Here is a 14111-nt window from a genome sequence, read left to right as displayed (position 1 = left end):
GGTGAATTGGGTAAGCTAAATTGCCCATAGTGTATGTTTGTGAATGAGTGTGTATGGATGTTTTCCAGTGATGGGTTGCAGCTGGAAGGGCATCCGCTGCATAAAACATATGCTGGATAAGTTGGCGGTTCATTTCACTGTGGCGACCCCGGATTAATAAAGGGACTAAGCTGAAAAGAAAATAAATGAAAATGAAACATGTTCCTATACAGTATAATTCATAACATACAAAAATAATATTTTTGACACTTGGTAAGGCATCGCTGATATAATGTGACAATTATTACAGAACTCAATACTATATATACACTTTTCAAAGTACAAGCTTAAAACATTATGAAAGTGATTAAATTATGACAATTTTAATTTGTATTTATTTATTTTTTGGTGAACTGTTCTGTTGTTAACTGGCACAATAACTCCTGTATTTTTATATTTATTTACTTCTTTTAATTTAACGACAGTCCTCCATCACTCAAAATATAATATCATTACCTTACAGATAATTACAGTAATCATTTGATTAAATAATATATGCATTTCGCCTTCAGAAATGTCATCTTTTGAGCTCTTGTTCAGATTACTTCACTCTCACAGCAGGGAAAATACATTTTACAGAGTTTCTTGTTTATTATTAATATTATTTTCCTTTTTTATACTTTTAACTTAATCTCCTGTTGGAGGAATTCCTACTTTAATTTTTGATAACAGAGTTTTTTTATGGTTATGAAATGCTCATGTTAATCATGTATTTTCAGTATTAATTAGTTGCAATAATATATTTTTGATTTGTGATTGAGGTGTTGTAAAATGCTTTCAGCAGCACTTAAAGGGAGCGATGTTATGTAGCACTACAATCTTTTTTTTTTAATGTTCATAAACTTTTTTTAAGCACATCCTTGCACATATATAAAGTGCTATTCTTCAGTCAACAGCCACTGAATCAGATTTTTTTATTATTTGTTACCCACCTGTGACAGGATGCTGAGCGTCTCTTCTTGTTCATACTGGTGTGTGTTTTCTGTCCTCCGTGTTCTGGTTTAGAGAAGTCACCTGATACTGTACTGCATTAAATAAAGCGTAGGTTAGCCTCACTCTTACCACGCTGTTGGCTCTCTTTTTATTGCTAAATATCTCATATATTATGAATTAATGAAAACTTTCACTCTTTCAGTCATGTATGAATTGTATTTGTGAAACACAAAAGATATTTGGAAAGGGTTCAAAATATGAACATAACCCTTGTTAATTTGGTCAATGATTAAAAAAAAAAATAGTCATACAATTTTCCTAAAACACTCACTGGCCATTTTATTAATTACACCTGTTGGATTGCTTCTTAAAACAAAGAGCGTAATCAGCCAATGACATGGCAGCAATTCAATGAATTGATCAAGTTGATGTGGTCAGGATTGAACAATATCTATCTGAAAAGTTCAATTTGATGCTTTGTTTTAACTAAACAATTTTTTTTGACTAAATTAGCATTCAGTGCTCAGGTAGACTTTGATAAAAGGTAAGAAAACATCCAGTCCATAACTTTTTATATTTAAAATACGTCATTTTGTGTGTGTGTTTTTTTTTTCAATAAATCACTGACATCATTTATGAATTTGGCAATTAAAGAGTTAAAATTCTGCAATTTTCTATGCAATTCAGTAGTTTTGATCAGGACTGAGGTTGATTAAAAGGTTTATGCTAAAAACAAATAGAAAAAAATATTTATTTTAAGCATTTTACAGCAGTTAAATTCAGTGGATGTTTTCATCCGTAACATACACAATAAAAACGTTGAGTTATTTATTCAACCCCATGGTTGAGTTAAACATATACTGTGCTTTGTTATGTTATTGTTATCCTTTATTAGGTTATTTATTAATAATTCAACCAGTTAAGTTAAATATTTGGTACTTTGTTGGGTTATTTATAACCTTTATTATGTTATTCATATTTTAACTCAACCAGTTGGGTTAAAATTTTGCATTTCAACAGTCAACTGATTTAACTGACAGAGAACTGCTGTATTAATATGGTGCATAATTTTGTTTTTTCATTTAAAGTTTAAGCTCTAGCAAAATAATATTGTTTTTTTTTAATCAAATTACCTCTCTGTGTCGTGTTTATATCATTTTCACCAGCACTTTTTGATGATGATGCAAACGCACACTATCTATATTAATAATATATTAAATGGATGTACTTCATGAGTTCATCTCTACAGTTTTTTTTTTTTTTTTTGAAGAGATGATACAGCCGTCATTCTCACCCTTAGGACACAACAGAGACATTTATCTATTTACACAGTCATAATTACAGTATTAATAGTAGTAGTACCAGAATCGAAAAAATAACATTTAATCAAAATAACCCAATGCATTGGGATAAATTATATAACTCAATGCATTGGGTTAAAATAACCCATAGTTGGGAAGGGGCTATAATAGGCTAACCTATAGATGGGTTATAAGGTATTTTAACTCAACTATTATAACAGGAAAAACAAGTACATTTGCACAGAGTGTATTGTTGAGGTTTTCAAAGCATTTTCTCAAAATATGTGTCAAAATAAGATTTGTCACTAAAAACCATTCTGCTAGCTGAAACAGAAAGTTGTGGCCAAATTAAGCCTCAAAATCACCCAAAAGTGGATGAAAACATCCCCAACAGCACACAAGGGTTGAAGCAAAGATGAAAGGTTTTTAATCACACTCTTATACTCTCTCATTGACCATTCCTGACATTAGTCCACTAATATAGTTCACTTAGTAGAGAATTAAAACGAGTGAGTGAATTTTAGCACGCGGTGCAATGAAGGGGATGTTGTTTTGTTTTGCTGGTTTGATAAACCCCTCAGATATTCAACGTCTTGGTCAGACGGTTAACACTTATCGAGTTATCGAGTTAGTAACGATATTGATTTCTGTCACGAACAGAAACATTAATTAAACAATTAAATAATAGTTTATTTAGAAACTTACGCCGATACTTGATGGGAATCCACTGTGAAATTGAACGCCATCTTGTGGTCAGACGCGGGAACTCAGTAGGCGCGAAATGTCTCGGAGTGTGTTATGGGTAATCTACAGCCGTGATTGTTGCTAGAAGTGATCAAAGTCTAGTGTATTTTATTGCAAAGACTATAACATTCGTTATTAAACGGACTTTGTCTTTAGTCATTGTCTATTAATGTTAATGAGAATTTTTTTACATTATTAAATTACCTGTTGAATTGTCTTTTATTAATGTCTACTCCTACAATAGCCGTAAACCTACCTAACATAAAAGTTGTAATTATAGTTGTCACAAAATTTATGCTATAGGCTTATTGATGTGTGTATTCACATATCCCTTCTAGACTTTACCTGTTGAGTGTATACATTTTGAGTGAACTCACAAATACTCAATTTCTCACCAACTTTATTTAAAATAAAAGTAAAAAGTATTGTTGGTTATTCAATATAATGACAATAGTAGGCCTACAAGTGTTGCTGTATTTAAAAGCTGCCTCTCCATGACCTTGGCTGTTCAATGATAAAATTCAAGACACCAGTCTTAGTTTACCATGTATCATCACTGAATAAAGCCTTTGTGCTGTTTCACAGATAACCAACAGGCATCACACTGCTGCTGCACAAATGTTGCAAATCATTATTAATTCTTAGAGTAAAAAGTAACAGTGTAAAAAAACAATAGTCCACAGTGTTCAGATCATACAAGCCTAACTCAGCAAGAAAAGAGCTGATTTTGATAATGAATACAGCACAAATTAGAGCTTTGCTAAAAGAAAGTACTAATAAAAATCTAATTTCATTCATGTTTAGATATGTTTGTGTTTTAAGCTTTACTTTGATTTCTACCGTTAGTAGTTTGTTTGGCTTTTTGCTATTTTTCGGAATAAAAATTTTGTCCTTTACAGCATTTTTCTTGAAAAAAATTAAAGAAAAAAAATGAAAAAGTTATATCAAGAGCTTTTATGATTTATACTAATATTTTGACCAAGCACCATTTAAAAAAAACTTTTGATAACTTTTAATAATTTATATTTGGTGGAATAACTATAACTTTCAATTACAACAAATCACAACAAAACATTGCTTATGTTCTGTTTAATTCTCATTTTCTGAGGAAAAGAAGCTATAATTTACTAACAGAAATGTATTGATGCATTCATTGAGTAATATATTTTGACATTTTACTCAACTACTAATCCAAAGAAACTAACAATTGCCAAGTGGTTTCTTATAGCTCTCTATTTACATGGTAATTTAAATATTTTATAATTTATATTGTTACACATTAATTTCCCATTTAATGATCACATTAGGAAAGACTGTGGATGACGCACATTTCGAGAAACCTCCCACTGACTGTTTAAAAGTTTATCAGTCCACTTGTGTCCATCTACAAGGTGAGAAACGGCCATCAGCTTATTGGTAAGACTAACATATATAAGCCTATTTTTCTTAGGTTGATCAAATCTAAACCAGTGTTACATTTATTATTTTATGCCAGACATACAAGAGAAATGAAGAAACTTTGTGCTGTTTGCATCCTGGTGATTTTTACTCATGGTAAGTCTTTTTCATTTCTCACTTCTCAATCAATTACTGAACCTGATTCAACTTTCACAAACATATTAGGTCCATAAAAATAGGTTAGAATTACATATTAGAATCTCATACAGTGCTGTTTCTTAGCAATTTTGGGTTAAATATGCATGCACAAACCCAAATTCTCAATCGAAAAACTGAGTTAAAAACAACCAAGCATTCATTGTAAAATATGCTGCGTTACAATTATCAAGCATAATTCTTGTCTAGATGGCCTAAACCAATCTTATGGGCATTCTGAGACATTGATTTTGGAAGTTTGTTTGGGGCTAAGTGTTTCTTTTCTTCATTTTATTTAAGCATACCAGCAAATATTAGTTACTAAATGCATAAGATGCCCATTGTAAATAGTTTGTCATGTTGGTCAGTATATGCCACATCTAGTGTCGCCAGAAAACCATGCAACAGGAGTTTCAAGAGTTCACACTTAGCTCATGATTTATATAGCTTGTTTGGATTGCTGTCCCGGGAGAGAGCCCTGAGCTCAAGGGATCCTTGTGCCCAGCCCCCCCTTCGCAGGGCGAGGGGAGATTGAGTTCAGGTCGATCTTCAAACTTCCCTGCTGCTGAGGCAAAGGTGAACTTCTGTATGGTGGGAGGAAACCAGGCAAACCAGTGGAACACGGGGAGTACATGCAAACTCTGCACAGAAATACCAACCCAGCGAGGACTCAACACCATTGGTATTCTTGCTGTGAGGCAACAGTGCTAGTCACTGGGCCACCGTGCCACCCATTCTGGATAAAGGTGGAAGAAGGGAGGAGGGGGGTTTCTTCCAGATGAAGATAGTCGTAGAAAGGAAATGAGGATATTTATATAGTGACTTGGGATTCTTTGATTGGAGGATCATGATTGGCTAATGTGGGTCAGCTGGGTCAATCATGAGCATGTGCTCCTCTTGAAATTAGTTTAAATTTAAACTTCACTTAATCTGACAAGGCTTTTAAAAAGCATGTAGATAATAGATTTACATTGAGGAAGAACTTCACATGACACAGACGTGATAATCAAAGTCAAACTAAGGTGTTGGTAAATATCTGAGACAAGTGCTGTAGAGACTCCACCTTCTTTTGCAGAAGTTCATTTGCATTTAAAGAGACGCACATGAAAATGCCATGTCTTGCTTCCATTTAAAATTGTCCATCTAAATAAGTGGTATACTAAATAGTGTGTGGAGTATTTGGAGTTGACGCTCTACAGCAGGGGTGGCTAATCCTGTTCCTGGAGATCTACCTTCCTGCAGATTTCAGTTGCAACCCTTATCAAACACACCTGTCTGTAATTATCAAGTGGATTTCAGGTCCTAATTAATTAGTTCAGCCGGGTTTGATCAGGGTAGGAGCTAAACTGTACAGGAAGGTAGATCTCCAGGAACAGGATTGAGCACCCCTGCTTTACAGGAACATTATAGGGACACTTATATTTCGACTTATAAAAAAAGAGCAAATAGTTCCCCTTTAATAACAAAGAGTTTCTTCCTCAGGACGTGGATGTCCTTGAGTATAAGAAACACTTGGCTTCCTCAGCCACAGTTAAACTCCAGCTGTTTTACAGTGCAGGCAAAGCATGACAACTCTGCTTGAGTTGAAAAAAGATGTACAGGACATCATTTTTACAAATATAAGTTGATTGGTCGGCGCCAAAAGCATCCAGTTGCTTGTGATGACCTGAGTTCGATTCCCAGCTCGAGGTCCTTTGCTGATTCCTTCCCCTATCTCTGCTCCCCATACTTTCCTCTATGTAAATCTCCACTGTCCTTTCAATAAAGGTGAAAATAATATTTTCTAAAATAATATTATTATTGTTTTTTATTTAAGTGCATTGAACATAAAACAATTAAGTTGTCCCAAAAACAACATAAGTGGGCTGATTCAAATAATTTTAAAAAAGTAGTTTGAACAAGCAGCAGACTTTTGAGTGCTGTTTTTGATGTGTATGCAATGTTTTCTTTTTGTAACACCAGCGCTTTATGGGTGGGTGTGATCCAGTATTAACATGTCATGTAATCTCATTTTTGCTCAAAAATGTAATCCATCCCTACCCCCCTAACCCCAGCCATAACTGTAAATTATTCCCAAAATCAGAGAGGAATAATGGTTACAATCAGAAGTACATAACCCTAACTCTAAGCCCAAACTTAACATAAGATGTAAACTTTTTCAAAATTCGTTAATTTTGACCGGCTGATTGGAATGTTATCAGTATCAACATACACTCAATATACACGGCCACTTTATTAGGTACATCTGTCCAACTGCTTGCTAATGCAAATTTCTAATCAGCCAATCGCATTGTAGCAACTCAATGGATTTAGGCATGACATGGTCAAGATGATCTGCTCTGAGCATCAGAATGTGGATTAAAGGTGATTTAAGTGAGTTTGAACGTGGCATGGTTGTTGGTGCCAGACGGGCTGGTCCAAGTATTTCAGAAACTGTTGATCTACTGGGATTTTCACGCACAACCATCTGTAAGGTTTGCAGAGAATGGTCTGAAAGAGAGAAAATATCCAGTGAGCGGCAGTTCTGTGGGCGCAAATGCCTTGTTAATGCTAGAGGTCAGAGGAGAATGGCCAGACTGGTTCGAGCTGATAGAAAGGCAACAGTGTACCACACTTTATGACCACAGTGTACCCATCTTCTCATGGCTGCTTCCAGCAGGATAACCCGCCATGTCATAAAGCGTGAATCATCTAAGACTGGTTTCTTGAACTTGACAATGAGTTCACTGTAATCAAATGGCCTCCACAGTCACCGTATCTCAATCCAGTAGGGCACTTCTGTGATGTGGTGGAATAGGAGATTCGCATCATGGATGGGCAGCCAACTATGTAGTAACTACGTGATGCTATCATGTCAATATGGATCAAATATATATTTTTTCAGTACCTTGTTGAATCTATACCACGAAGGATTAAGGCAGATCTAAAGAAAACAGTGGGTCTAACCTAATACTAGTGAGGTGAACCTAATAAATTGGCTGGCGAGTGTAGATGTTGGTCCAGGAACATGTTCTCTCTGGTGAAATCACTGACTATGCTTTATGAATGTTTTTTTCTCTCTTTTCCTGACTCAGATCTTGCTCGTGTATCGTACACTGTAATGGCGTTGAAGTGTAACCTGTGTATTTCCAAAGGGACCAGCCTCCAATGTACTCCATCAGTGCAGACGTGTTTTGGAAGCTTCGATGTCTGCACACACATCCAACTTAGGCCTCAAATACTGGGTAAATTCATAATATACATTGAAAGTTAGAATTATAAGCCTCTTATATTTTTTCCCCAATTTCTGTTTAACAGAAAGCAAATTTTGTTCAACACATTTCTAAACATAACAGTTTTAATAACTCATTTCTAATAACTTATTTATTTTATCTTTGCCATGATGACAGTAAATAATATTTGACTGGATATTTTTCAAGACACTTCTATATAGCTTAAAGTGACATTTAAAGGCTTAACTAGGTTACTTGGGATAACTTGGCAAGTTATGGCAATTATGTAAGTCGTTGTTTATCGATGGTTTGTTCTGTAGACTATCGAAAAATAATATTGTTTAAGTGGGCTAACAATATTGAACTTAAAATTGTTTTAAAAAAATGTAAAACTGCTTTTATTCTAGCCAAAATAAAACAAATAAGACTTTCTCCAGAAAAGAATATTACAGGAAATACTGTGAAAAAAGTATTGCTCTGTTAAACATTATTTTTGACTTCAACTATATTGTATCTAATTCAATTTTAATCATTGGTTTCTGCAGGTTCCGCCTCCATCCGTTCCTGTATGACTAGATCGTTCTGCTTGATCTATACGTTGAATGAAGATGTCAATGCTACATGCTGCAACACTGACCTCTGCAACTGAGCAACACATCCTGTCATCATATAATCAGAAATATTTATCAACTCAGTCCTGCCTTTCTGTAGGTTTTGCAAGCGGTGAAATGCTATTAAATTAAGTGTAGCAAATAGTTAATCACTGCAACAGAAAAACCTAACAAACAATGAGGCCTTCACACACACATACACAAACTGTATTTCATAACATTTTAAAAAGGTGGTACTCGAATGGCAGTTATATTGTGAAAATGTGTTAAATAAATTAGTAAATTACAAGTTTTTTTTCAATTATTATTTTTTTTCTCCATGCAATCCAGTTGCATTATGTGACCTTAATCTTGATGTGAAATAACAGTTAAAATTTCAGCAGTGACGTTAATTCACATTTTAGTAGTTTGAAAAACAACAAAAGTACATTGTAAAATATATATGATCAATTAGTCCTGAGAGCATATATATATATAATATATATATATATATAAAAAAAAGATATATATATATATATATATATATATATATATATATATATATATATATATATATATATATATATATATATATATATATAATTTTTATGAGTCCATTAAACTTATATTATGTTAAACTGACTTGAAACAGCTTGCCTAACTTATAAAAGTTAGAACATGGATAACTTAGTTTAATATGCTCTCAGGACTAATTGATCATATATATTTTACAATGTACTTTTGTTGTTTTTCAAACTACTAAAATGTGAATTAACGTCACTGCTGAAATTTTAACTGTTATTTCACATAAAGATTAAGGTCACATAATGCAACTGGATTGCATGGAGAAAAAAAATAATAATTGAAAAAGAAAACTTGTAATTTACTAATTTATTAGAAGTATTACAAACCAACCCTGACCCACATCTAACTATAATAAAAAGTCAATAAATGTCATTTTGTTTGCTGACTAGCATTTTCAACATCATTGTCCCATTAACATGCAATTTGAAAGTGTCAATACATTGAAAATCATAATTCAATTTAATTAAGTAATACCACTTCATAAGTGAATATAGGCTATGTTAGGTTTAATTAAGTACAATTTAATACAATCGTACAATTCAAAGAGTTATTTTATGCCATTTGTATTCCGTTACTAAACTCAAGTAATCCGAAGAAATGCGTTAAAAAATTACTTTTTAAGAGTGTATTTTGTCGTCTGTGAAGTACTTCTTATGGCCTTCCAAACCCTTGTATTTATTTCTCAGTAACATTTGGATGTAAAGAATGGTAGTCAACAAATAGTTCGAGAATTAAAGTGACCAATAAAAATCCATATCGCCGTCCTTTAATAACCGCTCTTAATCCGCTTCATAATCTTTTCTAAAATCAGATGTCTGAACTTTGTGAACAAACGATTAAGAGATCATTTAAGATTTCATTTTGTGGCTAATGATGTGTAATAAAGACCATCTGAGAACCGAAAATTGACATCCAGCCTAAGGCACACGTTTTTTTGCTGCTTATCCTTGTCATTTAGGTGCTTTTATGCGACCCACTGACGGCTGCAGATGTTGAGAAGGGTCCCGGTGGCCAATGCTTGTGATGGAGGCATATTTTAGTGCGGTGAAACGGACTGCTTTGAAATAAATAATTAAATCTTCAGGATTTTTCCGTGTTTAATGCTTACAAATAAAGGTGTAGTTAACTATACACGTGTCACCTAAAAACTTGAGTTCAAATAAATAGTTAATTTTAAACTTTTATGCTTCCAAACAGATAGTGATAATTTGTTGAAGAGTTTATGATGGCGCCATCTATTGGACAATAAGCAAGTTTAACTACAGTTTTGTTCATTATTTTTCTCAGTTTAAAATAAAATGTTATTCAATAAAAGATATAATAGAGCATTAACAGCTGTGTTGCAGTGTGAACACGCAAATATGACTATTGTTATTATAAGTAATTTCCTCTGTAATTTTGCAGTAAAGGATCAAACAAATTAAGCAAACATGGGTTGTCAACTTGTGTTCAACTAGCTAATGAGAACAACTAATTGCCAACAACAACTAACAAAACTATAGATCACTCATTTGTCTCTTTGACAAAACAGAACTATTATAATTTGTTATAAATTTATAGGCTGTAAATTACATTGTAAATTGTATTGGTTTTAATGTAGCTAAATTATAATGTTCATTTGGGGCTTTGGGTATTTTTTCCGTCTCTCATGGCGTTTAAACCAATAAATGGAATAGTATGTTCAAAGACACCAAACCATTAAAATGCATTTTTTTGCACACTTAGAATTTGTTGATTTATAATATTTAATGTTATTTCTGTGATTTTTCTTTATTGTTTTTTTTCTCAGCAGAAGTTCGTTTTAAATTTCAGTACTTATGGCCGCGTATATTTTTGGTGGTTTATAAACCCCAAAAAGTTGAATAATGACTATTTATTTATCATAAAATTAATCTCATTGTAAAGTTTGAAAATGCACATTAAATTTACGATATGGAGACGGAGTTTTGACGATGTAAACAAACACCGTCAAATTACAGAATCAAGAAAAATGTTGCATCACACTAAAAAGAAAATAATTTTTTTTTGAGTGTGATGAAACATTTTTCTTGATTATTATTTTTTTTCACTGATGTTCCCATTCTAAAAAAAAAATATTAAAATGTTTTTTTCACAGAAAACATTGTTTAATTTCTGCCAAAACAAATAAATTGTTGTCAGATAATATGACAAAATAAACAAAAGGGAAAAGGTTAAACTTAAGAAAGAATATTTTATTTTTATTTTAGACTAATAAATATTTGGTCTTTCAAGGCACTTCCAACATAAGGCCAATAAGTACTTATCTGACGGATAACCTCCGTGTCAGATGATCGTAAAAGAGTTAAACATCTATACCTGCTCTACAAGAGCACGTCAGTATACAACACAAAGAATAAAACTCGACACAAATTCAGAAGCTCGCTTCCAGGATTTCTTATGGGTTTGTGGAACTGGGTAGGTCTAAATGTGACATTACCGAATCAATCCATGACGATTCTAGCCAACACTTATTATTTACTACTGTCTGTAATTAAAAGCGGTTCCTCAGAATAATAACAAAAGTACATGTTGTTCGTTAGTATTATTCAGCACTTAATAGTGCAATTATAGCTCATATATATAACTTTCCCTGTGACTTATGTAAACGTCTCTCAAATAATTTCAGAGTGGAATAAAAAAGTTTTTAAGACAAATAATACATCCCATAGGACACGGGTCCGTTAAATAGTCCTGGCATCGGGACGGGTCGTGGGAACGAGGCAGGAGGTCCGTATAGAGATGATGGAGATCCCAGAGGGAACGGCAGCGCGAACGGGGCCAGAAGCGGTTTGGACGCGCATTTGAACTTTTCCAGCTCGGCCTCCTGGAGTCTCTTGGCTTTCGCCCTCCTGTTCTGGAACCAGATCTTGACCTGAGTCTCGGTGAGGTTGAGGGAGTTGGAGAACTCGGCCCGTTCGGCGATAGAGAGGTACTGTTTCTGTCTGAACTTGCGCTCGAGCGACAGCAGCTGGGAGGTGCTGAACGGTGTGCGCGGCTTCCTGTTCGTCTTGTGCTTGCGTAAGGTGCACGGCGTTGGGCTCGGGTGACCTGGACGAAACGACCAACAAACTGTTTTTAACTTAGAAATGAGAAAACCTCTCCAAATAACCAGCAGCCTACCTTCATTGTGCATTTTTAGAGTCTTTCTTGCTTAGTTTCGTTAGTTCTTTAAAAAATGAAAACTTGGGCATGCAACTTTTCTGGTTGTGTATAGGCCTATTATTATTATTATTATTATTATTATTATTATTATTATTATTATTGTTGTTGTTGTTTTTGTTACACGCTACAACAAATACATTTCTTTTGCATTAGAGTTTCTATTTTTGTCTTTCTTTTCAGACTTGGGTTTGCAACTGTTGTATAAGCTATTTATTATTTCTTTCTCATTGTGCATTTTACAATCCCATTTCTTTCTTTCTTTCTTTCTTTCTTTCTTTCTTTCTTTCTTTCTTTCTTTCAGAACTGAACAAAATGTTAGTTGCAACTTTTCCAATTAGCCCAACAAAACTATATTAAGAGTGAAATAAAATATTAAAATACTATTTAATTACTAGTTATTATTACAATTGTGTAAGATTTAATTAATAGTTGTTGTTTTCAGTAAATTCTATTTACTAGTGTAATCTCTTAAAATGCTATGCTGGTTAAATGTTTTAATTATTATTATTATTATTTATTTTAATTATCATCATAAAAACAAAAATCATCTGAGCAGTTTTACAAATTTTAACCTTCTTTAGTTGCTGTGCAAGCCTTTGTTCCTCCTCTTTACATTTAGCTAATAATAATTAATTCATCTAAAGTAAATTATAATAAATTATAATTTACTAAAATATTTTAAAACATTATTTTATAAAAAGTTTATAATAAATCTAAATGCTGTATCCACGTGTTTATCAACACATGAGACAAATTGTCAAAAGTATAAATATGCTTTTAGTCAGATTGTTAGCTATTAAAACAGTTTTTTTTTTTAAATATATATACTCATAATCAAAAACACCTTAATGAATGGTAGATATAAGCTATACTTACGAGGAGGAGATGTGAAAGATGAAGAGTTTGACCAAGTGCTCTGTTCCTTATCGCTTAGTTCTTCACTGTCGTCGTTTAGACTGTCCGAAACGCTCGACAAAGTGTCCACAGAAACTTTGGCTTTCTCTACAAAGTAAGTCCTTACTAAGTCCTGACCATGTCCCATTCTCTGATGCTGGAGAGCCGGAGAACACGCGACCTGCTGGCAGCTGGATTTGGCCATCAGGGATTCAACACTGAACGGGAGGTAAGTCTTCTTGGCTTTATGTCCTGTGTCAGCGGTCATATCTCTCGGCTTTTGACTTTCCTCGCTGTCCGACTCAGACTTTTCTTGAGATGTCGTTTCAACGGGTCCCTTAGGAGAATTCATCGTTAACCATCCGCCACGAGCTGCTGCATATACGGTCACGTCTCAACAACTTCTAACACACTCCGTCCCTATGCGCTGTTATAATAGTTCGCAAACTTTTCTCCACCAATCAGCGTGCGCGCTCGACCAGCTGTCCCACAAAAACCTCGTTTTGATTGGTGGAAAGGTCCCCCCTGAGGCGAGCTCGGACCAATCCAAAGCGAGCCCTTAGAAGTCATGTGGTCAAGTTGACACCAAGACATCAAGGGGATATTGAGAAAAATGAGTACTTAATCGCGGATGTCTTGCTGAGATGATGTATAGATGGCCTCGGGGCTCTTGACTCTTTGGAGCACAAAGTAGACCAATTTTAGCCCAATTAAACAGTGGGGAAGCTCTCGAAGTATCTGTATCCGACTGTCGAGAAGCCACTGAAAAGGCACAATGGAGAGGAATTACTCCAGACCAAAACTTTGGTCATATACGAATAAACAAGATAACCGGACAGACCTGTTCTATCTAAAAATATTGTATTTTTAATCATTATTATTATAAATATTATTATTAAATTAAAGATGATTATTATCTTTATAAAAAAGTATTCTCATGTAAAATAATTAGACTAATTACTACTCTCTCTCTCTCTCTCTCTCTCTCTCTCTCTCTCTCTCTCTCTCTCTCTCTCTCTCTCTATATATATATAGGG

The 14111-nt window shown here is 33.9% G+C and overlaps 3 protein-coding genes across 4 annotated transcripts in view; 2 read left to right on the top strand and 1 right to left on the bottom strand.

The window, feature by feature from the left end:
• gsk3bb (glycogen synthase kinase 3 beta, genome duplicate b) overlaps positions 1-1100 on the top strand; it is a 44864-nt gene extending 43764 nt beyond the window's left edge. Inside the window, exon 12 of the mRNA XM_087235780.1 lies at positions 163-1100. The gene's annotated coding sequence lies outside the window, so the exon portion shown is untranslated. The remainder of the gene's footprint in view (positions 1-162) is intronic.
• si:dkeyp-80c12.8 lies at positions 656-9906 on the top strand. 2 transcript variants are annotated; one of them, XM_087235032.1, is made up of 6 exons: positions 656-2782; positions 2855-4408; positions 4513-4571; positions 7685-7834; positions 8368-8857; positions 9120-9906. In XM_087235032.1, the coding sequence occupies exons 3-5, from the start codon at positions 4526-4528 to the stop codon at positions 8469-8471; spliced, it is 300 nt and encodes a 99-aa protein (XP_087091158.1). In that variant the 5' UTR covers positions 656-2782; positions 2855-4408; positions 4513-4525; the 3' UTR covers positions 8472-8857; positions 9120-9906. The 2 variants fall into 2 exon arrangements, with proteins under 2 accessions (XP_087091158.1, NP_001313481.1); NM_001326552.1 differs by lacking the exons at positions 656-2782; positions 2855-4408; positions 9120-9906 and adding an exon at positions 4417-4433 and having other exon boundaries at positions 8368-8694.
• Positions 9907-11107: 1201 nt separating this feature from the next.
• On the bottom strand, positions 11108-13480 carry msx1b (muscle segment homeobox 1b). Its single transcript, NM_131260.1, is given in 2 exon segments — positions 11108-12066; positions 13057-13480. Coding segments are annotated over 2 exon segments (774 nt in total). The 5' UTR covers positions 13427-13480; the 3' UTR covers positions 11108-11662.
• Between the last annotated feature and the right edge of the window lie 631 nt (positions 13481-14111).

Source organism: Danio rerio, chromosome 1 (genome assembly GCF_052040795.2).
Source record: "Danio rerio strain M-AB ecotype USA chromosome 1, GRCz13ab, whole genome shotgun sequence".
NCBI lineage: Eukaryota > Metazoa > Chordata > Actinopteri > Cypriniformes > Danionidae > Danio > Danio rerio.
The sequence above is the reverse complement of the archived record's forward strand: the minus strand, read 5'-3'. Positions and strand labels throughout refer to the sequence as shown.